The sequence below is a fragment of the Aspergillus pseudonomiae genome, assembly GCF_009193645.1.
Source record: "Aspergillus pseudonomiae strain CBS 119388 unplaced genomic scaffold BDV37scaffold_26, whole genome shotgun sequence".
Taxonomy (NCBI): domain Eukaryota; kingdom Fungi; phylum Ascomycota; class Eurotiomycetes; order Eurotiales; family Aspergillaceae; genus Aspergillus; species Aspergillus pseudonomiae.
In genome coordinates this window covers 1-23,788 of record NW_022476018.1, presented here as the reverse complement: position 1 = coordinate 23,788, position 23,788 = coordinate 1, and the positions used below count along the sequence as shown (strand labels likewise).

The following is a 23,788-nucleotide window of genomic DNA, read 5'->3' as shown; positions in this document are numbered from 1 at the left end:
TCGATTTCAGGAATGGCTGGCCTTTCACTTTATCCGCGGACAGTCTACTTACATTCAGTTGCATAGCTTAAAATAAAATAATATAAATACGACTCGGGATGCTATTGGAGTAAAAAGGTGAACCTAAATAAAACTTGATTCCCAACAGAGAAAGAGGAATCAGCTCTTCTCTCCAGAAATTAACGACTGCAGATCTGCAAGAGCAGAATCAAGGGATGAGGCTTGCTGGACCTCCTTTACTAGATTATTCACATCGTCTTCCTTCCCAGAACGCAGGATACTGATTAAGTACATGGATACCTCTCGATAGCTTTCCATGTCTTTCTCTACAGCCTTTCGTGTCAATCTTCGCCGTTTGTCTGTTAAAGGCTCGAAAAAACACTCGCTTTTCGTTGCAGCGCATGCTTCACAGGGAGGAGGGCCACTGCACTTTAGAATATGAGCAAAAATTTACTTAGACGCACGTATTATGAGATAATACATACCTTTACTTTCTTTCGTTGACACGATGAACAAGCTAAACTCCGCCGCTTTGGCCTTCGTTCGACATGATGAACGGGGGTAGGATGCTTATGTGGGCTGCGACATCCTGCAGGCAGAAGTATTCTGAGTGGGGCTGCAGGACTAGTCATTGATATCGTTCGCACTGATCTGATGCTACTCGTGTGTAGGTGGGGGGAAAGTAACTCAGGATGGGGAAGAAAATTATAACTATAATTTACAAAACAGCTTCACATTCTCTTTATAAGAGACTCTCTTTTTGTTTCTATTTTGTTGTGTTACCCAGAGTTGCCATTTTCCAAAATACAGGCGCTAATTATGCATCCAGCAAACAAAGACTAGGGCCAGGGTGGGACAGAGAAAGCAAACTGTAGCGTTATAGGTATGGGTAATATTCATCTTACAAATCCTTCCAGGTTTCTTCTTTGTTATTCTTGGCAGCAGCACAAGGTTGATATCCGAAGTTCTTTATACGCTGATATCCTCTTCCCCTTTGGGAAAAATATCTCACTTTTGTGCAAAGAAGATTGGAGCATGATCAAATGTCCCAATTGTGGGGCTAGAAAGTGGATCTGGGTCGCATGCGTCCAAGAAGAAAGAAGAAACATGACAATAAAAGATACAGATTGCGAATGGGAACGGAATAATACATCCGTCGTGCTTATATCCTTTGAGATGTTCTGTCGTTTTCTCGTCCGCGTCTTATCTGCTGTCAGAATTACTGACGTCATATTGATCCCATTCCCTTTTTTTTAAAAAAGAAGGAAAATTTAAATAGGCCATGTATGTTCCTCTCAGCATTTCGTTTCCCCATATGGAGCAGCCTTTCAAATATTTCCTAAAATTTGGCAACTCGGGAGGATACTCAGGCCGACGCTGGTAGTCGTAAATCGAGCTTACTCGGCCAGCAGCTGGCTAACTTTAAACAGTAAATAATACTACGTTCGACAAAGCTCAGTTTTAAAACCTAGGCATGTACGAGCTTAAGTCCTGGTTATCTTTTTCTCATAGTCCATTAGGTCCTCAATTTATGTATTTTATTCTCTTCTCCATAATGATTCTGTGTCAAGCGAGTCTAGTCACCTTGTGTGTCTCTTGGTTGTCATCGGAAAGCCTATTGAGAAGCACATGGAACGCAAGTGAAACACAAAAGGAAGCACTTTAGTCTTAGAGCGGTTAGATCAGAGATCAATGATTGGTGGAATTAGCGTCTCGCGTTTGCTCAAAGAACACCCGGGCGGGCGACTAGGAAGACCAACAAAGCAGCCATAACGCTAAGTAAAGAGAACAACCATTGACCAGAACCCAGCAACTTTGCCGGGCCCATGCTTTGATAAGCGGCCTATCCAGGACTAGAGTGCCGCCTCACGCTAATCGGGATATGCTCTTACACAGCAGGCTAGCAGCAAGTACTCACCCTCGGAGGGTGAGCACCTTATGCGGCCACCACAGTTCAATATCCTTACTACCCCTTAATCGGCGCTTTTGGTTCACATCAAAGAATCGAGGATACAAGGATTTTTCTCCTCCACGCTATTAAAGCCAGACGTAGCCGCGCCCCAAAAGCCTGCTTTTCACTTTTATCACTCATTTTGACCATCATGGCTATCAAGAAAAGAACTATCCGGCGCCGGCGATCGGACAGTTCTAAAGCTAAATGTCAACAGCGGAACCGACGGAGGGTTCATTTGTTCCTGAAAGCTTTTGAATACTGTCGGGAATGCGACGCAGACATCTGCCTAATGATCCGTCTGAAGCATAATGGCCAGGTTGTTTTCTTCAAGTCAGACAGTGACTGGCCTTTTCCGGAAGAACAGTTGGTAGGTATTATCTTAAGCCTGAGAGACAGTAGCGGTAATAACCCATCTCTTGTAGGCGACACACTATCCGAAGCCTAAGCAGGTTACTTGGCAAGAATTGGCCGCCCAGTATGAATCTTAAAGAAACAATATTGTGCCGGACAATGGAATATTTGAGCCTCTAATTAGTTACAGAGCCGGTAACAAAGTATCGGTTTGTCATGCAGATAACAATTGTCCTTCAGTAGTGGCCAATTCTTGTAAATATGGATATAGATATATGGCCTATTGTGGCGCCTGAGGCGGAACTGCCGTGTAGATTAGACTTGGCTTTGAAAGCTGGGCTAGTAGCAGCTAATTAGAGTGTGATCACACCTACGGCTATTCTACGTGCAGAGTTATCTTGTACACATTTAATTGTGTTAAAAAATAATACATCACAAGGTGATTATCCCGCAAACATAATATCGCAAACCAACACATACTCATATATATGGATTTGGTAGGTATACATACTCCTAGAAAGTGCTCGAGAATTTGCGGCCAGTTTTGATTAGTACTGTACTCCAATTTGTGTTTGCACTGGCAGGTGTGTTTGCACTGACTCGTTGGTATTTGCTCTGAAGTGATTATTCCCTACCAAATATAAGCAAGAGAATTGTTGGTGTAAATGCCTGTATCCAGCTCTACATGCATCTTAGCCACTTGATTTACACAATTATGGTAGTCACTACCTCAGGCTTTTGATTATGTAGCTTTCCAAGCTCAACGAAGAACAATATCCGCACCGCCTTATGCTTTGCGTACCGGCCAAACCTTATGGTACGATAGGTCATGTGGAACGCCATAATATACAATGGAGACTGACGCCGTTCGTGTAGCTGTTGCCAGATAAGATACGAGGGCAATCTAATTAAAGCATAGGATATTTTGAGCCTCGTGGTACACCACAATAAAAACAAATTCATTACGCGCTCGGTGAGGAGCCATAATTTTTCCAAATATAGCGTTCCTCGCGGTTATTTTAGGCGCACGGTGTTCAAGACCATGTGGCGGGCCATGCTTTCCCGTGGTGAGCCACACTTTTACGATTTCTGCACACCCCGTGGCAGTTTCGGCCTTATGGGAAATTTCTCCCCGTGAAGCGCCATGTTGTGCAACATAATAAGCGCCCCACGAGGATTCTTGACATGCGGATGGCTAGTCCTCGCGGAGAACCACACTTCTTCGCAGCCATGTACACCTTGGGGGCGGTGGGAACGTATGGAGTCTCTAGCCCTGTGGAACACCACAACTCCGAGAAACTGTCTAATCCTTATGGTTAATTTAGGCGCATGGAGGTATAGGCCGTATGGTAAGCCACATTTTTATATATTCGCGAACATCCTATGGGCATTTCAAGCCTATGGGCCGTTCAACCCTATGTAGAGCCACTCTTTTATAGACTTAAAAGTACCGTGTGAAGATAATATCCGCAGGAAAGTTTTGCCCTTGTGGAACGCCACGTTTCTATCAAAATCATCACAACCTGCGGTCGCTTTAGCCCCAGGGAAATATTGACCCCATGACGGTCTACACTTATCATAGACTCCAAGATACCCTACCGAGATTTACAGAAGCTATAATGCCCTGCGGGTTTTCTTGGCATATGGGGGTGTCGATCCTACGGTATGCCATGGTTAACAGATACGGTTACTGTATTTGCGGCCCTGAGGGCCTCTCGCCCTCACGGACGGCCACGGTTGATCATCCATAGTAAAATCGCCTGGCGATTGTCTCATACTGTCATATTTTATGATACGGGATAGAGAATCTTTGTGCATAAGGTGCGGAGATCCCTGCGACACGCCGTACCTAAAGTGACTTTCATTTCTTTTGCTTTCATAATAAATGATCTCTCCTGCACTCCCTCACATCAATGCTTCGCCCAAGACCTGTTCTACCGAATACGTATCCTCTCCGTAGATTTGGATAGTCAGGGTTCAATGGGCTTTTGAGCTTTAGTGGGTATCCCGTTCCTTATATAACTTGATTGGCTTATAGTTAATTAATCAACTCTAGCTCTTTGTACTTGTAACAAGGGGAGTTTCAATCCCTCCAAGGCCTTGAATAATTGTTTTATGCCAGGTCTTTCTTGTCTAATATATTTTCCCTCATTTTATGTTACTCTTACCTTCTTCCCTTGACATTGTTCGCCCTAGTCGTCTTAATCGCTACGCAGTCTACTCCTTCACGATAAGCAACGACTACGTTACGTGGTGGCTACAAAAGGCTTTGGTAAGGAGAGCTGGTTGACAGGAGTAAAAAATATTACATTATTTTGCAACCAGCTGTACTACTTTACATTCTCCAGTATAAGCCATGATTATCTGCTTTCCAGTTCGGTTCTAATTGCTCAAACATGTATTCAAGTCGGTGGTCGCTTCTCTCGGTCTGAGCGTCTTCGTCGAATATATTTCGTCATGGCGCCACTCTCCACGCAGGCTGTCAGCCCCTCTACCACTTCTAGCATCATCCGCTCGGGGTTCAGCACGGTATCGCCTGATCCAATTGGGAGATTATTCGATAAGTGCCGAAAATTCCAAACCGTCCTGATTCCGCAACTCCAGCCATCGTCCTGTTGTGGAGTAGGCTATGCCATTATGTTAGTGCTTTGAAAGGAACTCGTAGCCGTGGGTTCTTACCACTTCTTCGTAGGGGAATTTTAAATCGCCAAATTGCTCCTCAACTACTTCGGTCATGCGGAGCCTGGTAGTAACCTTAGCCATCGAATCGTAATGGCGTATAACCTTCTCTCGTTCGTTGATCTCGAGCAACGAAAAATGTTGACCTTTATGATTGATTGGGCAGAAAAAAACCAAAGGGACCAATTCCCCAGAGGCTTTCCTGGCCTCTTCCCGAAACTTAGCCATCTTCGTGGCCCAGGCTCTTAACGGGTGTTTGATCGGCCGAAGAACATTATTACCACTCTTCTGGTCTAACGGGATGCTTAGATCATGCTTAACAAACGCGGGCTTATCGGAGATTTGCATGAGAGCGTTGATAGTCCAACTATCCAGCCATCTGCCCGGGCGAAGTCGGTCGAAGATATCACATGGTATCTCCATACCATTGTTAATTGCAATCATATCATCACGTCCAAATGTGGTCTGATCAAGCACCTTTATGTTGACGTCTCTGATAAGACGATCAATCTCTGCCTCAAGTTGACTGTCAGGCAGGGGGTCCTTCAGTAATAATGTTAATATATACTCTGGCTGTTGTGGGCTATGTACCTACCCCTTCTAGAGCAAAACGTCCTTCCAGTTGACGGAGCTCACTTTCGGACAGTAGCTTTGCTTCTTTCAAGTCCTTGTAGAAAATGTGAAGATCTGGTAACCCAATCTTGACAAGGTGTTCTAGCTGTGGGGCCAGAATTTGAAGAAGCTTCATGTGTCCTGCGTCGGCTTGAATAGCCTTTATTATATTATTAACCTCTTCCATGCCCGATTTCACATAGGCCCTACCACCGATTAGTAGCCGAAGATATCAATGTTTTCTTGCAGCTTACCAGATATTTTCATCGAACAATATCCCAAGCCCCAGTTCTTTAACGAGTTTGGAACACAGCTTGCCTCTGTTGAGCTGCATGCTAATCCGGTTTCGTTGCAAATGTTTTTCCTCCGCAGATATACTGGCAGGGTCACTTCCCGATAGATAATGGGAGTTACCTTCCTGTAGTGTAACTATTCCCACTCCACCGATCCATCTGTTCTGTATTTGGTCCATTACATGCATTGCTGCGCCCCGCTGCCCAACTGGTTTATTCTTTTTTGTTGTGACTGTTTTCTTCGCAAGCTCCAACTGAGTATTGTACCACTCCCAAGCTCCTATGTATTCGAGCATGTTCTGTATAGTGACTCGGTCTTTTCGGGATTCCCCCATTTCAAGTACCTGTACCCACATCGAACCATCCGACCAATGGTTCTGGTGGGTACATTCTGCGCTCACTCCGAGTTGGGCTTGTTGCAGCGATTGAAGGACTCGTTTATGTACATCTGAGGGAACACCATCCTTATGTTTGCTAAGGTGGCAGATAGTACGGGTGGCTTTGATAGTCAAGTCTATAATGGAGCGTCGGTTCGGGAACAATCTCATCCGCGTGGATTGTCCAGTTGAAGTAATACTCTCAAGTGATGTCGGGATTGCTTTCCGCTGGATTTCCTCCGTTTGAGGTGAAGATAAACGACGTTCAGTTTGTTTTGTAGGAGTAACGGTTGTAATCTTGGAAGATGTGGGTTCTGTGTATGGTACTGACTCTGGTGAGGCGCGGCGCAATGGCTCTTCGGAACTTGTGGAAAGGGCTTTGCTTGCCATTGTGGCTAGAACTCCTGCAGGTAATACATCCTTCCCCTCTTCACCACAGCCGCCGGCCTGAGACGAATGGTCATGAAGATCATGAAGCGACGGTGAAGGCTTCAATAGGTGTTCGTTGCGTGACTTGGTAGAGCCTCCGAGAACTTCATCGGATTCCGGCTTCTGCTCGGACATGCTGGCTGGGAAGCCGATTCTCTGTCTTCTTACCTTTGCTGGGCGGTATGAAGGATCTTCAGCTGGCTTGCGCTTGCGTCCACGGGAATTCGTAATGCTCTCCTGCATCGTTTTGGCAATGGTCCGTGCTACTTCCGGGGCTTTTTCGCACAGCTGCTGGATGACTGTGTGGAACTACTTCGATCAGCCCAAGGTACTTTTCTCGTCGTGGATTCCAGTATACCTTCGGTGTACAACCGAGATCAACGTTTGCGTCGGAAGCAATCATATCAACAAACTCGCTGAGCAGTTTAATCAGCTTCTCCTCAACTTTGGAAGGTTTATCGGATTTGTCCAGCTCTTGAATGCTAATGCTATTGGACGCCATGATTAAAAATGCTTCGAGACAGCTATTATCGAACAGGCGAGATGTAAGGATGATTGGGAAGTGAGGAAATGGCAGGAATCGAGGGACCTTTTATAGGCCGGGGGGGGGTCAGGCTTTTCAGTATCCCAGGATAGCGAAAAGCGAGCTAGCACCAGGCTTTCCGACATCCCACCATCCCACCATCCTAGGATAGCGAAAAGCGGTCTATTGCCTTGCGCAGCTGACTTGGATCCACATGTCCATTGGTAGTCGGACGTATCCCTCCATCACTCGTCGTATTAGGATGTTCAGCTTGCAGCAATGGCAGGGATTGGATCAACACGCTTGTTGGCGGACGAATCGCTGGCTGGGTCTCAACAGGAAAGTGTGGTCAGACGTCCCCGCAGGCTGACTCGGCCATACTCTGTACGGTAGATGAGTTGAGAATACTTGTGACAATTGGTCTTCACAACATAACCATTACGTAGGCCGACTCCTAGTAGTCCTATCTTCGTGGCTTAGAAAACGTAGGCTCCCAATCAAGGTCAGCCCGGGATGCTATTTTGAGATTCTGTTTTACCCTCTGTAGTGCCTACCTACTCAAGGCTACATGAAACCTTCGCGATAATCTCGAGTTAGAACCATCCCTCGCCTCCAATCGGCTCAAATGATAGTCGTTGTTGGGGTGTTGGGATGGAAGTATTTGTCGCTGTTGCTATGACCTCGCTTGTGTGCGGCACGGATTCCTTTGGACTTCCAGGTCACTGCCTCTCGCAAGACCATCCAATCTTGACCTCAAATGCCGAGGAACAAGTCTCTCATGAGCGCGAGCCGTGACTGGTGGAGGTGTTTTCAGCGCGCCAGGTCTCCTCATTTTTAGCGATATGGAGGCTTGTATGACTTTATATCTATAATGATTGGATGCCTTGCAATGCGAAGAATGGCACTGGAGCATCATAAGGTGGACCAAGACCAAAAACCTGACCAGACGCCTTCACGGACGTCGACCTGCTGCGAGAACAAGGGTTTCGAAACGTTGTATTCTTAGGCACTGTCCAGGCGTTCTTCCGAGTCAGTATCGCCAGGTCACCCGCGCCTTATCCTTGCTAGTCTACTGTGATGGCTCGTAAGATCGTCCAATATCAACATAGTGCAGCACCCACTGCACTATCCACCAACACAGCAAAACGTCATTTCAACGAGTCACTGCCTTGGCATGTACATCCGCAGAATACGGAGGTTAATCTGCTGTGATCGTGTGTCACGCTGTCCTCGGACGAAAAACTGAACAGGCATATAAGGGCATTTACTCCCCCGACAATCATTCATTCTGTATTTTCATTTCTTCTTCCACACCTACCTTTATGTCCTGAACATTGCCTCATAGACTAGCTTGGCCTCGTATCTCTACAATGACGACGTCCACAAAAATATATCGAGACTCCCTTGAGGATGACCGTTGTATCTCCATAGAAAGACCGGAGGACTTTTCTATGTTGGGTTCTGCAAGTAATCCTATCTTCATTGATATTGAGAAAGCCAGTATCAAACTCCCTTCTCTTGGTGACACGGATGGCGACACCATCCCGGAAACTCCCAGCTATCGTTCGCAGAGTCATATATGCCACGACCAGGAGGACGATAAACAGATGCACCTTTTCAGAAATGACATCGTCTCGGTGACTTCGGGTGGCCACATGGGCCACAGCATGACCAGGCATGGCGCTGTACATGAGGGTGTAGCTGGGGAGTCTCCATTCTCTGGTGAGACAGCAGCCCAGGCGTCAACCCAGGATGACTGCATTCCAGGCGTTGTCTCACATGGAACGGTAGCTGAGAGTTCGGCGCGAAGCACAGGTATATGACTCTGTGCTGTAAATGGACCAATAAACTTAAGCATTCTAGGGCATACCACCAAGAGTGGTGGACCGGCGGCGTTACTTGGTAAACATGTTAGCGATGGTTCTAAATGCATGCAAAATACGATGTTTACCCCGGTCAAACGAATCAATAACTGGACTTTGGTTGGAAATATGTTTCTTAGTACCTATTGAATGGAGGGGCGTTTGTTTAACTTGCACAGCGAACACCCAAACCGATGATCATCACCGGCCCAATTCCATCACCATAAATCAATTTGGTGACCAGACCGACTCTATAACGACCATCCTCACACACAGGTCAATGCCAGAGGGGCGTTTGACATTCGTTTGCCTCAGCGTAGAGTGGTACTCCCACCATGAGCTTCGACAGTGGGCCCCAGGGCTGCTGAATGAGTATCTCTATCGTACCAGGCTACATGAATGTCCTAGAGCACACAAAAGACGAGCTGTTTCTGAAATGCCCCTAGTTTCAGAGAAGAGAAAGAAATTTAGGGAGCTATAGGCCACGACTCATTGTTTGTCTTACCTGCTTCGTCAGATCCCGTTTCATTGATTGAACACGTTCCGTATATAAATTAAATCAAATATTCATAATTGGTTGCTTATGACGCGTAATTGGAACTAGGCAATTTCATTGGCCAACACTAAATCGTAGAGATCACGTGAAGCACATTGCATTGAGCACATCGCTTTGTGTCAGAGCATACAAAGTCGTTTCCGCTCACGTGCCTCAACATTAAAATTGAACCTCCCCGACTGTGGCCGGTGTTTGTCCGGTCGTGGGTCTAGTCGAGAACAGTGGAAGTCGATAATCATAACACAGTTTTGCTCGGCGTTCCACAGAATATTGTCTGGACGAAGGTCCTGGTGTGCAGTGATCCATGAGAGGTTCGTTGATACTTTAACTGCTCGGCCGCTTCCACGACCAAACAAGCCAAGCAAACTAGGACCTCGGAAAAGAGAGTTCCCGTCTTCGGCCGAGGGTTATTCCATTACCGGCAAAGGAAGCACGTGAAGCCAGGACTACAAACAAAGAAACTAGTGTGATAGGCGATGCCCAATCCAAGTAGGTGGAATTCAGGAATTACCATTTTTTAGGATAAAATAAAACAGTAAAGAAAGAACTAGCCTCGCATTGTCAAAAAGTGAGGCTATTGATTTTCTCAACCCTTTTGCTCCGACTCATTATGGACTTGCAACAGGTAAGCTCTCTGCTGCTCCTCCACTCTGGACACCTCTTGCCTGAAACTGTCCACGGCGGCCGACAACCTGAGGTTATCACGATTGATTGATTGCGATACTGAATGGAAAAATTTCCCTTGGTCGTTGACTCCTAGGAGAATGTAGTAAGACCTTTTAAGCGTGCCTCTGGTGAAAATGGAAGGTTGTGATTCTCCACTACACTGTCGTATAAAAGTTGGCTCGGTTTCTGAGTCTGTCGGTGCTCTTTGGGCAACTCTCCTGCCTATTACCACTTCTGCTTTTGGAACCGTATCGGACGTGTTCCCCCGGCATAATTCTTCTGCCTGTCGAACGAACAGTAGTGAATATACGATCTCCTTGGCTTTGACGGTGAGCCTGGGATGGAATTTTATCGCATCTATTGCATGGATAATTCGGAACCCTTCTGAGTGCAAGTCGAATATAATATAAATTATCAATTCGACAATCGCTGTTCAAGACATATCAGAGGCTGAATAACAATTATAGGGGCAAGTCTTACCGGCTTTGCTATAGTGGTTTTTGCCATTGAACTTTATAGTGCGAGGCCACCACTTCGGGACCATCCCACGCTTATAAGAGTAAACCTGTCGAAGACGTGGTTCAATATAGCTCAAAAGGCAATTTAAAAGTGTGCTTAAAGGTTCATATGTTAACTTTTCAAGCATTTGCCGAGACTGTAGACGGGTCTTCTCTGTCTCCTGACTGTTGAAAGTCAATTTCTGGGAAGAATCCCAGGGGCTCACCAACGTCCAAGAACCCTGTTCTTCGTTTATGTTACCGCTATATGGCACTTCCTCGTTCGGTATGTCCTGGGGAAGGTAGATCTCTGGGATCTCAATTGATTTTGATCTATCTATTATTCTGTTAGCATTGTGTGTTATGCCGACTCATTGGAGATCTACTCACCAAGCAGCCCGTCTCTGGATTTCTTTTCATATTCCGCCACTGAGATAAGGACATCTACCAACTGCTTGCATCTCGATCCTTGTAACTCTTGTACCATCTTGCGCAGAGAGTCTCCGGCAATATCGTCGAGGGCTTTCATAATATATTTATAACAGTCTACTAGCAATCAGCACAAGTTCTTGGCAGATTGTATTAGCCTTAAAACAAGCCTACCATCCCTTGTCGACCTAGCCTGTCCAAATAACGCAGCAACATGAGCTAGTTCTTTAGTAGACAGCCTCTTGAGGAGCTCTTTTCGAGCCTCTCGTATTTCATCCACATTCCCTACAGGAATTACCCGACGGAGGCCTGTGCAATACTCATTAGCGTAACCATGCACCTTTCCATACATTGATACTTACTGGGTACTGTAGACATATTGTCATGGACTTTAAGTATCGAGTGTTCACTGCAGTGTCGAAGGGTAATGTTTCAGATATTAAAGATTGTGGAACTGGTCCAGAAAAAAGCCGTGATAAGGCAGGTTAAATATCGACGATTACTCCTTAAGCAAAAGTACACGAAGGTGTCAGATGGTTTGAGCTCTACTGTAGAAAGACAAAAAAGGTAAATTAAAAATCTCCTCCTACCCGGCCGCAACATTTTAGGCAACCCTAGACAGGCGCTTGGCTTAGAGCCAATTTCCAGAAGGGTTATCGAGCTGCCCTTCTTCGTTCCTGCTTATTTCTCTCAACTGCCAAAAAAAGGCGTCACTTCACCAGCTCTCTGCTCAATAAAGTAGGTTTATAGGACAGCGTGGGTCCACGACTACGGAGAATGTTACCTGACTCGTCAACAAACATCAGTCGTTACTACACAAGACTCGTGGCCGCATGATACCAGTATAGAAAGCCGGTCGATAACAGGACCTGATATGCAGCGATCAACACTTGCTACGTTACATCGATACGACCGCGTTCTACACAGTCCAGCGAAATAAAATCCTAACACAGCTAGCTACCAACTTGGTTCAGGATATTGCGATCTACAAAAGAAATACCGACAAAGCCAGAGAAGGCTAAGTAGCAGTTGGGTGTGCGGTGCCTAGAGACTTGCTCACTGATCCATTGTCTAGTGTACCAGGATTCTGCTCCTGCTGCAGCCGTGGCGTCCCTGGGGGGTGTAATAGTACAGTCCCACTTTACTATATCAGAGTTATGAGTATCTACTGACCAATTACTTGAATTGCAAGATACTACTGGCTGATCTATTAATCTGTAGCGTAAAGCTCGGCTATGTAAGACACACTGGGCAACTTTCGTGGCCGCATACACGACAGCGTCCTCTATCGCCTATGACCGCCCGTTCGTCCTCACACGCACAACATAATCGTCTCGCACGCATACGTGGAAGTTTCTCTACCCGGCCGCTATGATGGTTTTCTCTAGCCCTCTTAAACGTTAAAGGAAGCTGATCCTCGTTTTTACCCTTCTCTTGTGTCTCACAAGAGATACCCTTTTGCTACAACATATTAGCTAATATTTCTGACGGGTAAAACTTTTTCTTACAATCTGGTAGTCTCTCTCAAAACTTTCTCTCTTTCTTGGAACGAGTCCTTCCCTTTCTGTGGCAGTATTTTGGCGTTTTCTGTTCTTCTAAGGGCTTAGGAACCAACTTCTTAACAGCCTTATGTGAGAACGTACAGGATTCATGTTACTCATCATGCAGATGTTGAGGAATTGTACGTGCTCCCGGACCAGGAAAATATCTTCTCTTAAAGAAAGGCCTTGTAACATGGAGAATGAAAAATACTAAGAGCCAGAGCACTAAAAGCAGTTGCATAAGGCTTTTCATGGTTATTATGATGAGGATGTTAAAGGACAAGTATCGCTGTCTTATATATTCGGAGACAAGCTAACCAACGTATCATCACTACATGTACGATATATCTGTACTGCTAGTTTCTTGACAGATAACTTTCGTATACACATTTGTGGTATGCAACTAACCAACCAGTTACTCTTCCCCAGCTGACAGACGTATTAAAGACAAAGAAATAGACAGACGCAGGGAATCAGGGAATAATCAACCCAATGAGGTCAGTCGACTACAGCAGGATCCATTTCAGCGCGGGCTTTTACATAACCAAACGGAACGCACGCGCAAAACTTGAGGTCTTTGTAGCGAAACAGCGCCTCAACCTCATCATCAACCGAGTCTGATTCGCTGGATTCACACTTATTGAACTCACAATCGTCAAGAGGTATAACGATAGGATCAAGGTACATAGAAGTAACATAGCGCAGTTCCACCATACGACAACCAGTGTAATTATCGACAAATGTTGGACAAGGTAAGACGATCTCGGTATCCTTCTCTATGATGATTTTCTCATCTGATTGGAAGGAAGATGCAGATGGTACAATCGCTGTCTCGGGATTTTCGACGAGAGTACTTGCGTCCGACGCATCATCAGGGATGGAACTCTTGGTCCCCATATCTTGGCCAGAGCCACAATCCGCTTGTGGGTCAATGTGAGTAGTCTCCACAACAGTGTGGGTTATGGCGATGGAGTTGTCCTTGTTGACATATCTGACAACGGTCATCTACCGGTATGCCTATGTTAGACCTTTCCAAGTTCACTGATGCTTGATACTCACAGATTCTATCCTTGCCCCAATGGGCATCTCACCCTCGAAGGAAGTTAGATCATCGCATTCCTCATCGGAGTCTTCGCATCCTCGCAGGCAGCAAAGGAAGGTATAGTAAAAAGATACGATTCGACGGATGCACATGATTAGAATGACTGTTGAAGGAATATGTGTCCGTGCGAATTTGCGGTGAGCACTTGGGATAAGGCTGGCATCTTTATAGATACGATTGCGCTCTAGGATATAGTGGATATAGGTCGATATCCTGATTGCTAACTTCGCATACGATGTTCGGCACCGAAAACCAGCTGTAAACCAGGGGGGAAATCCTTTCAATGGGTTATCTTCAGAATATAGTGATTACTATTGGTTCTTTGTCAGTTGTCAAGATTTTAATACACCTGGAAATGTAAGCTGCTAGGTATTCTCTAGTTGTGACAGGCATTAGACGTTGTATTAACCACATTTGTGATAGGAGATTGAGGCGTAATGCCGCATTGATGGGTGGGGGTGATGTTCAGCCTGGTTAAAGATCAAGACCTGTCTATAATTCTAATGGTCAGGGGTCTATATGGGTTATTGTAGTGAGGTACAAGGTGCCGCGTAATACGGCTAAAGGCAGATTATGACGGGAGGCTCAGTAGGTGTATGGTAGGCGTATGGTAGGTGTATGATAGGCATATGGTAGGGAAGTGGTAGGGAAGTGGTAGGGAAGTGGTAGGCAAATGGTGGATTTATGGTAGGCGTATGGTAAGTAACTAGTGGGTCGATGGTAAGCTAGCATTTGGCCCGATGACATTTGTAGTACGCTTATGGGTAAATGTGTGGTGGCACTCTTTGGACGCCTAAGGTAGGGTAGTGGTAGGGGTGTGGTGGGAGTATGGTAGGTGTATGGTAGGTGTATGGTGGGCGTATGGTGGGCCCTTGAGACACCTTGTAGCGTCCGTTCTTACTTTATTTGGTATTTGAACGCCTCATTCCTGATGTGAAATGCAACTAGTAAATTCGTTCCTAACAAAGAGGGCCTGAACTTTAAAATGTATGCAACATGGTGTAGACTTGCAGCGCCTATACGACTTCCAACGATGCCCGTTACAGCAAAGCACTCACCACCCAAACAAACGTCCGGAAGTAAAGTACTTAAGTCAAGACAGTGCCCCTAAATGTTATTATCGATTAGCCTGCAATAACCAAAGGTTTTGAGCTCATCTATTACCTGCCTATCTTTTCCACAATATCCTTTTTGGCATCATTCGATATGGGGAATCTAGCTAAGCCGGACTCTGTTGCACGAGTTACCAATGCCAGGCAGAGGGGGCTTGAGATCAAAAAACTGCAGGAAGAGGCTTTGGCCCAGCTTCCATTGAACACTCTCTACATTGTCCTTTACATTCGGTCTGACCCTCCTCGAGCGAATGATTTCCACTGGGGTTATTACTTTCACCAAACCACCAGTGGGGGAAGCAAATACCACATGAGAAACCTCGGTGGCGGATGGATACCTGACCATGGCCCGACCAGCGGTGTCTTCAAGTCGAACTTTCTCTGCGTCCTCATTCAGATCGCAAACGTTCCCGAGCCAAAACACGCAATCCTCGACCAAACCATGAGGTCCCGCGACGATGATGTCAATCAAATCCCTGGAGTAACTTGCCGTATATGGCTGATGACTATTTTACAACGTCTTATCGAAGAGGGTCTGGTTCGATGCGACGATCATCAGAAGTTGCAAGATGAGTGCATGATGTTCGGAAATCAATACAGTGCGACTGCTGCGTCTAATAGCCAGCCGCGTCCTGTGGTCAGGTCAAAGCTGTGCAAGTAAGACTCCTTGCTCCTACATTGGCTGGTGTTAGAATGATGTTGTGGCTTCTGGACTCTGCCACTGACTTTTCGCTCTGCGATATGTGTGCTGCTGAAATAGTTGTCCTCTCTTGATTGATTGATTCTGTTTTTATGATTTGAATAGGAGCAATCTATTGTGGTGATTATGGGGAACTACCTGCTATAAAAATTTCCGCAGTAAGGGCCATAGCCCGATATATTTCCACGCTATGAACTCAGCAGGGTGTTGTTTCCATTGTACATAACGGAAACAACGCCCGCATAGTTGACACATCCACCCGTGGAGTTGAAAAGTCCGCCGGGTTTTAGACCTGACTAGGAAAGCGGACATTATTCTTTTCGCCTGAAATACAGATGTTATGCTTAGTCATTTGACTCCGCGGTGTTTGTAATAGCCCCTCCATTGACCCCACCACTATTCAAATATATTTCGGCCGTTTCATGTGCCCAACTACCTAACCTACTCATGAGACCTATAAGAGTATCCAGATAATTGTACGCCTTGATTTTCATGGCTGTTTCAGATTTTATTATATTTTAGAGCTCGCCTCTAGTTACCCGTCGTTGTGAGCAACAAGTCGCATTCCTCTACTCACATGCCGTGTTTCTGACCTCCGTTACCATTAGGTCCGCCCTTGTCCACTACGAGAACGCTAGCCAATACAATCCGCCGTAACTTCGTATAACGTGAAGATATTGCGACCGTTTTTGTTCATTTGGCCATGTCAGAAGAGGTTTGCTTAGCTATTTCCATGGCTCGACTTGATTTAACTGGATTCTACACTAGGTAGGGGCTAGGGCCTTAAAGGGAGAGATGGAAGATATCAAAACGAAACTTTTTGATGGAGTAGATTATCCAAGAACAATAATCGGCACGGGAAAGTTAATCCAGATATACGATCCTAAAGCTGATATGGGGTCACCGGCATATTGGGAATGGGAATCTCAAGAAGAGGAGGGGAAGCACATTGTCCCCGCTGGATACAAAGTTCGTGTTGTTGGGGCCACAGTTATGTTCATATAGGTATAAGCCGAAGTTCCTCGATCAACTTGTTTCCCATCTCAAATCCAACTAACATATTTAGAGAAATATCAATATTTCGATCTTTTGGAGCCAGTGCAGTAATACAACCTGTCACTTCGTTCTGCCCGACCGCCCGCTCCCACTGCCACTGTTTACTACTCCTGATAGCGTCGGTAAGCTTTTCACCTAATGGTGAGATGGATTTGACTGGCGCATTTGAGTAGCTATATTCAATCTCTACGAATATCGTTAGAGTAAATTCATTAAAGTGACGGATAAAGAACAACCCCAGGCAACTCACGTCTCTGCCTTCTTAACATCTGCTCTGTCTCCATCGAAGTTGATGCGGCTGCGACTTCAGAATCACCACCACCTTCTATCGTACCCTTCCCCTGAAGGACGTTTTGTTGTTCCTTTCGTGGACTGGTTTCCAGCACTATATCCGAATCAATAACAAAGTATATTCTGTCGTGACCCAAATGAAACAACCAACCTTGAGATAGGCGCCGCTTGCGCTGATTCGGTTCACTATACTTGTCTATTCGCTGTCAGATGCCAAACCTACCAGACCATTGTCAGTGGGTCGGAGGAAAATACCATGCTTTGGAATGTCAAACTTTGTAGCGAGATCATCAAGAGCGGAGCTGTTAAAAGTCGAAAAATTATTCCCAAGGTAGTCCAAGAACTCCATTCGGTCCTCCTTCTTCATATTTCTTACTTTCTCTTTCCCCAAGGATGCTGCGCAGAGAACGAATATTCCATGGTTTTTAAGGCTAAGGATGTCAGTAAAGAAAATTTGATAGCGTCGGGCACCAGGCTCGGTAAAAACAGGATCCGTTACAGCACTGATTGCGTTGTGTACAAGTCGTTCAGCTCGGTCGGGTATCCTCTTCGTAATTCTAACCTCTTTATAAATTTCCTTCACCCTTCTGATGGCTTTTTCTACACCTATACCCACTGTAATCGACCTCTTATCAATCTCTGTTTCCAAAGAGAGCAATGCCTTCTGGGTTAGCCTGTATAAATCCACAAGATCCTGGTTGGAAACGTTGTCGTATCCGTCTGGATAAGAGAATGTGCCGCCAGAAGTGGCCTTGAATAGTAAGGTAGGGGGCGTCGTGGACATCGTCGAGATTGCGGAGAAAGTACGGGAAGTAGGTAGTAGGTAGTAGGGAGGTGGTAGAAAGGTGGTAGAAAGGTGGTAGGAAGGTGGTAGGAAGGTGGTAGGAAGGTGGTAGGAAGGTGGTAGGAAGGTGGTAGGGAGGTGGTAGGAAGGTGGTAGGAAGGTGGTAGGGAGGTGGTAGGAAGGTGGTGAGGTAGAGGCAGGGAAGAGCAAGATATACCCTGAGAGGCGGGAGGGGATTGGCTCCAGCCAATCAGAGTACGCAATCAGAAAGCCTCTTGCGTCACATGAACATTTCATTGAGTATTATCTCACATGACCAAACATACGGTGTCTTAAATCGCTTCGTCTTCGAAAGTCCCTCTCTAGGTTAATGATCAGACCTAATCACATCCTTCTATACTGATAAATTTTTGTGTTCTCTGTTAGAATATGAAGAGCCTGCTCATTCCACATATATTACAGCCGGATTTTACATGGCCACGAAAGACCCGCTATACAATTTCTGAAGACACTCCTGTTGTACCGCGTCTGCCGGGAAAGTTTATCAGAAAAGCCTGGGGACTTTTCCATAGGGCATTATATTTTTTTTCTCAGTATTACTGTTCTTGGTTCGATATTCCTTTCAATGCCCACATTGTACAGTTACCATTTGGGCTTGTCATGAAATGGACTGACCGGACGAGTATCGAGGAAGCGGTTGCAATGCAAATGGCGGAAGCTGCTGGAATACCGGTTCCTAAATTCTTAAGCTGTGGAGAGCATCAAGGTGATCCGTTCAATCGAACATTTTCAATCCTAATGACAAGGATACCTGGTGTGCCACTGGAAAATTCATTTGATCCGCTGCAAGTCGATACGGAGGAGCCATGGCTGTACGAATTAAGGACATGTTTACACTCGATGCGTCGATGGCGCCCCCCTAGCTCAACCTCTATTTGCTCAGCAATTGGAACATGCTTGCGAAGTCCGCGGATTCCTTGTCATATGATGGGTCCTTTTACAAGTAAAGAAGAGTTTTATGAGTATCTTCTAAGTCCAGCCTCACCCCATGGTTTCGAATCCACTACCGAGTACAAGGAAGCGTTATTCTGTGCGAAAAAGCTTCAAGATTATTCTCATCAGATAACATTTACGCACGGTGATTTCAAAGCACACAATATCCTTGTTGATGACCACGGACATCTATCTGGATTTCTCGATTGGGAGTCTGCAGGCTGGTATCCTGAATATTGGGAATTCACAACAGCGATGCGATTTGGCAAAGGCAGTTGGTGGTACCAAGTGGCTTCTTGGATGGGTGGTGATCAGTACTTGGACGAGCTAGCCTCTGATATTGCCTTGAACTCTTTGACCGTTGACTCCTATATAGCCATGTAGATGGAAGCTGTTGTAGATAGAACAAGTCAGCTAGACGGACTATGATGTCAATTATTTACTCCAATAGTACCTAGTCCTCCACAACCTTCTCTGGTAAGCAGAGTAAGATCAAGAGATTCCAGAGACACGGAAAATATTTTTAGAAATAGCCCACACACTCACCGAACGAAGAACACAGTGGCTTCACACTCTTGATATGCATAGGTCATGTCTCTATAGGGCAAACGGGGCTTTGGACGCAAGTGTACTTCAAGACTCCCTGGCAGTTTCGAGGCCTTCAAGTCGCGTGGGGGAATATAATTATGAATCTATACATTTTCGTCGGCATTCAGAGTGCTTTTTTCAAGCATGCCATTCCTTCCTGTCTACTCATCTAGTGTAGCTTTTGATAGCCTTCAGAGGTTAATAAGCCGACCTGAATTTGGCAGAGATCAATATCTAGCGGATGTCCTACTAGCATTTCGCCCAAAGAAAACTAATAGAAAGAAACTGGGTTGCCCAACTTTACTAGGTGCAGCTAGTTCTTAACGATTCACCTAATCATGGTGATTGTATCGCGCCACACTGTCTTTAGGAACCAGCTCCTGAATCCACCATCATCTGAATGGCATCTGTAGCAAGTTGATGGCCATCAGCCAGCATTAGGAGGAACCCCACAGTAGCAAGGATAACGCTCACGTACGAAGCCGATGTACATCCTGTGCATGCCTCCGCAGGTGCATCTCATGCTGTAGCGACAGATCACAGAAGTTGCATTGGCGATCCTGCAGATGCAATGTCTTAAAGTGTCTCTTCAATCCGTAAACGTCAGAGTATTCTTTCAAGCATTGGAAACACGCAGATGGTTTCTCCGCTGCCACCTTCTCCTTGATGGCAACAAGCTTATTCTCCCATGCCGATACAGTCGGACGCTTCTGCGTCTTCTGCTTTTTAGCCGGTGGGTCTGCGACTTGAGTTTCATCGTCTGATGCAGGACGTTTCGGCCGTCCGCGGAGAGGGCCCCCCTCACGGAAACCGCAATATAGTGTGGCCGCCGCCGTGGCTTTACTGCGCCTCATCCATTCGTCTTCCAACGAGTCTGAAGTGGGCCAGGTGAAAAACGTCTCCACAAGGACGATCTGCTCCGGTGGCATGGCGAATTCCTTTCGTAACACCTCCCGGGCAGGCTCGTTATTCACAGCACCGCCTGTTAATTGTCTTTCGATGTCGATGACCGCTTGTATCCGACTGAAATCCCGGCGGATCTCTTTCCGCCGTTTCTCCCGAAGACGGCGACGTGTGTTGTCAACATTGCGCTTCTGTTGTTCCAATAAGGCCCGCAATGCTGGATCGTTGGATCGAGCATAACGGTCCTCCAGTTCAACTTGCTCTCGTATGGCGGATTGCAGCTCGGGATCGTTCTCCACTGACGCTTTCTCAGCGTCGCTTAGATATCGGGGTCGCCTCTTGTCAATCCATCGGCTCATCCGAGTTACAGCTCGCGAAAGTTCCTCGTCCGGATCAATCCCGCACATAACCTCCTGCAAACCAGTATGCCGTCGTGGTCGATAGTGCTTGATGAAGGTTCTGCTGCTCGCGTGAGCCATGATCACGTTACGCTGCGCCTCGCTCACAAATCCTGGATGCGATAGTCAGTAACCATTAGGCTAGAAGAAAAAGAAGGAAAGAAAAGAAAAAAAGAGAATGCAAAATCTGGGATCGAGAAGATTAGGGTTCTTACCACTCTGGTCAAGCAATTCTCCTCCCCCATAACGGAACTGGTGGGAGAAAAAATGATTCAGGAAACCATGTATTTCACTGAATGACCGAAGCTGCCCATCCAGTGTAGAGCCGTTCATGCGTGTCTCCCACAAGATACGGGGCTCGCCGTCGATGACGTCAACCTTCGGAAAGACATAGTAGTTGTCCATCTCCTTTTTCAGGGGAAGTGGCATCTCCTGTCGCCCATCCTCAATGAACAGCCTCCGAAGGTCCTCCATCGAAGTCAAGTGGGGCGCCTCAAACGCTTTTATATAGAACAGTATGCTGAAGAGCAATACGTGTGGGCTGAAAACAAGCGATACACCATAGATAATTTCTGGTAAGGCGAAGGTATTGCTGTTTTATTGATCAGTTCAATGAGCCCATCCAGTACGGGGGTTGAGCGAGGTACGACGCTGAGGGCCACGTACACCTTGTACATTCCGAGGACACTTTTCACAAACTGGGGATCGATTTCGATCATCCGCACCGGTGGTCCTCCATGCGGATCACGCTGCAGAGTTATCTGCAAATGCTTGAACTGGAGATGTAGCATCGCCTGTTTCCGGTTGACAGTGAATAGCCCGATGGTGTTGTAGAGACATAGAATAATTCGCTGAAAGCCAAGATGAAATCGCCTTTTCTGGGTTTGGAGAATTGTCTCATTGAACGGTACCATATCTTCGATATAGACCGGGACATTTGCCCGGGGCTGTTTGTCCAACCCTCGTTTATCGATCAGGTGTCTCATTCCCTGCCCGCGGTCAAATGACATGCTGATGGAGACGGAATCCAGGAAGGATGGAACGTACAGTGCGCACCGCCTCACCCATTTCCTTTTTCATCTCCTGCTTCGTGACTTTGGTGTAATAGACTCGGAAATACTTCCAATCCGCTTGAAGGGCACTGGCTTTTCTGTAGCCCTTTAGGCGGCGACCGTCCAAGCCGTACTTCAGCTTGAGACACCAATTCAGAAACCGGTGGATGTCGTTTGGGGAGGCTTGACGTAAGGCCTCCTCTGGATCTTCCCACTTCGGATCGGCTGACGGCTCGATTGCTTTAGTCCGACAGTACCTAAAAGCATACAAGTCAGAGATCGGTCCATCAAGGCAACATTTCAGTATAGCCTGGTCGGCATGGATACTGACCGAGCCCAGCGCTCCTCTAGTCGAAGGTTCAGTTTCCGGGTATTATTCGATTTGCCATAATCCTCCGGCACCTTAGACAGATCCTCATCTGTATCATCAGCGGGATCTTCGTAACTACCCTGATGAACCACCTCCACGGCCGACACATCTATGATATTCTCAGTTTCCGAAACTTTGAACTCTGCGAAGTCCGCTCGCTCGCGTCCTGAAGCAGGGCCTCGCCGGATTTTCCTTTTCTGGACCTTCTGAGAAGGGGGAGGCAGGTATTCCGGTTCCGTCAGGTCCGTCTCCGAGCTAGGTTCGATGGATCTATCGTCATCGGTAATTCCAGGAGACGTGGTGGATGATTCAGTAATGGCAGTGCGGGAGGTTGCACAGGTTTCTCTCCGACAGCGCATGATCAAATTCGTAAGCTGACCGTAGGGAGAAAAGGGTACAGGAAGAGTCAAGGAGATCCTAGGACGTAATAGTCGGTATTCGGTTTAGTAGATGGACAAGGACAAGGTTGATTTTTCGGTGATTCGATATAAGCACAAGGTGACGAAAAATAAAGGGATAGAAAAACAGGAACAGCCGGGCGTGTTATAGTCATATTGTTGATGCACTGGCCAGAGGCCAGCTGGTATGGCGCTGGGGGCGCCATTGGCGGCGTTGTCAATGAGATTCCAAGAGCTGTGATGGTAAAGCGGAGTATGAGCCTGCCTGGACGAGTCCTGATGGACGCGCCCACGATGTTGACAGCCTCAGGCATAAAATCTTACGCTAGACGGTGCGTCGACAGAAAGCCCGGGAGCGTGGCAGAAGGAAGCTGCTGAAATATGGCCCTTTTCGGCAGTCACCTGCTGCCGAAAAAGGCAGCCAAATAGCAAATCGCAGTTCTTATATAGTATAATTTAATACTAATATAATAATTAATAAATTAAATAATAAAACTAAAGAAATTTATAATATATCACGAAATTCCAAAATCTATAAAAAATTAAAAGAGACTAATAGTGAAACTAAATCTATATAATTTAATATTAATATAAATTTATTAACTAAAAAAATAAAATAATATAAAGAAAATAAACTAAATAGTAATAACTAAATTATATTAAATTAGCTTATAATATATATGAATTAAGTAATATAACTACGTATTAACTAAAATTAAAATAATTTATAAAATATTATAAAATAATAATATAAATAATTTAATAAAAATAAAATTAATAACTTAATCGACTATATAAATAATAAAATCTATAAATTTAAATAGACTAATAATAAATTATAGTATAAAGCTATTATAAAATTAATCAAGAGATATATATAATATATATTAATCTATAGAATAAATAATTTTAATAATACTAATTAATACCGCGAGCCTGTTTTAAATATTAATTAATTAAATTAAGTTTTAATTAAAATTAATTTTTTAAATAAAGAGTATAATATTTAATAGATTAGCTATAATCTTAATATAAAGAAATTTTTTAAAATATCTAAAATATTAGGAAATCTTTAAAATAAAGATAAAAATATATATTAACAAGTTATAATATTTATTAATATATTATAAAAAGTAATATTACTATAAGTAAAATAAAAAAAACTAATATTGAAATTATACTAAATATAATAAATTGAGATTAAGTTACTATAAAAGTAAAAGAATTTTATTAAATAGATTAATAATATAATTAATAATATTACGTAAAATT

General features: G+C 45.1%; 10 protein-coding genes across 10 annotated transcripts; 4 read left to right on the top strand and 6 right to left on the bottom strand.

Moving 5' to 3' along the window:
- Positions 1-110: 110 nt before the first annotated feature.
- Positions 111-850, bottom strand: BDV37DRAFT_246177 (Zn(II)2Cys6 transcription factor domain-containing protein). The gene is made up of 3 exons (XM_032081719.1): positions 721-850; positions 486-667; positions 111-429 (listed from the first exon to the last, which is right to left on the bottom strand). The coding sequence occupies exons 2-3, from the start codon at positions 630-632 to the stop codon at positions 160-162; spliced, it is 417 nt and encodes a 138-aa protein (XP_031942275.1). The 5' UTR covers positions 633-667; positions 721-850; the 3' UTR covers positions 111-159.
- Positions 851-1,385: 535 nt separating this feature from the next.
- On the top strand, positions 1,386-1,734 carry BDV37DRAFT_246175 (uncharacterized protein). The gene has a single exon (XM_032081718.1). It carries the CDS (start codon positions 1,475-1,477, stop codon positions 1,664-1,666), a length of 192 nt encoding a protein of 63 aa, XP_031942274.1. The 5' UTR covers positions 1,386-1,474; the 3' UTR covers positions 1,667-1,734.
- Positions 1,735-1,817: 83 nt separating this feature from the next.
- Positions 1,818-2,527, top strand: BDV37DRAFT_246174 (SRF-type transcription factor family protein). The gene is made up of 3 exons (XM_032081717.1): positions 1,818-1,834; positions 1,895-2,321; positions 2,377-2,527. Exons 2-3 carry the CDS (start codon positions 2,103-2,105, stop codon positions 2,440-2,442), a joined length of 285 nt encoding a protein of 94 aa, XP_031942273.1. The 5' UTR covers positions 1,818-1,834; positions 1,895-2,102; the 3' UTR covers positions 2,443-2,527.
- A 2,180-nt stretch (positions 2,528-4,707) lies between these two features.
- Positions 4,708-7,197, bottom strand: BDV37DRAFT_282197 (uncharacterized protein; the record flags this gene model as incomplete). The annotated part of the gene is made up of 5 exons (XM_032086985.1): positions 4,708-4,932; positions 4,985-5,527; positions 5,580-5,802; positions 5,851-7,004; positions 7,054-7,197. The coding sequence occupies 5 exons, from the start codon at positions 7,195-7,197 to the stop codon at positions 4,708-4,710; spliced, it is 2,289 nt and encodes a 762-aa protein (XP_031942272.1).
- Positions 7,198-9,663: 2,466 nt separating this feature from the next.
- Positions 9,664-11,917, bottom strand: BDV37DRAFT_100796 (uncharacterized protein). The gene is made up of 6 exons (XM_032078178.1): positions 11,819-11,917; positions 11,591-11,733; positions 11,403-11,537; positions 11,190-11,345; positions 10,783-11,136; positions 9,664-10,731 (listed from the first exon to the last, which is right to left on the bottom strand). Exons 2-6 carry the CDS (start codon positions 11,604-11,606, stop codon positions 10,223-10,225), a joined length of 1,170 nt encoding a protein of 389 aa, XP_031942271.1. The 5' UTR covers positions 11,607-11,733; positions 11,819-11,917; the 3' UTR covers positions 9,664-10,222.
- A 1,350-nt stretch (positions 11,918-13,267) lies between these two features.
- On the bottom strand, positions 13,268-13,963 carry BDV37DRAFT_282194 (uncharacterized protein; the record flags this gene model as incomplete). Its single annotated transcript, XM_032086984.1, has 2 exons — positions 13,268-13,774; positions 13,829-13,963. The coding sequence occupies 2 exons, from the start codon at positions 13,961-13,963 to the stop codon at positions 13,268-13,270; spliced, it is 642 nt and encodes a 213-aa protein (XP_031942270.1).
- An 876-nt stretch (positions 13,964-14,839) lies between these two features.
- Positions 14,840-15,734, top strand: BDV37DRAFT_100279 (uncharacterized protein). The gene has a single exon (XM_032078173.1). It carries the CDS (start codon positions 15,078-15,080, stop codon positions 15,642-15,644), a length of 567 nt encoding a protein of 188 aa, XP_031942269.1. The 5' UTR covers positions 14,840-15,077; the 3' UTR covers positions 15,645-15,734.
- A 946-nt stretch (positions 15,735-16,680) lies between these two features.
- On the bottom strand, positions 16,681-17,814 carry BDV37DRAFT_282192 (uncharacterized protein; the record flags this gene model as incomplete). Its single annotated transcript, XM_032086983.1, has 4 exons — positions 16,681-16,925; positions 16,990-17,124; positions 17,182-17,226; positions 17,286-17,814. 4 exons carry the CDS (start codon positions 17,812-17,814, stop codon positions 16,681-16,683), a joined length of 954 nt encoding a protein of 317 aa, XP_031942268.1.
- On the top strand, positions 17,672-19,289 carry BDV37DRAFT_100457 (kinase-like domain-containing protein). The gene has a single exon (XM_032078174.1). The coding sequence runs from the start codon at positions 18,244-18,246 to the stop codon at positions 19,189-19,191; it is 948 nt and encodes a 315-aa protein (XP_031942267.1). The 5' UTR covers positions 17,672-18,243; the 3' UTR covers positions 19,192-19,289.
- Positions 19,290-19,528: 239 nt separating this feature from the next.
- On the bottom strand, positions 19,529-22,577 carry BDV37DRAFT_100525 (DUF3435 domain-containing protein). Its single transcript, XM_032078175.1, has 5 exons — positions 22,080-22,577; positions 21,744-22,005; positions 21,363-21,685; positions 20,912-21,288; positions 19,529-20,809 (listed from the first exon to the last, which is right to left on the bottom strand). The coding sequence occupies exons 1-5, from the start codon at positions 22,475-22,477 to the stop codon at positions 19,866-19,868; spliced, it is 2,304 nt and encodes a 767-aa protein (XP_031942266.1). The 5' UTR covers positions 22,478-22,577; the 3' UTR covers positions 19,529-19,865.
- Positions 22,578-23,788: the final 1,211 nt, after the last annotated feature.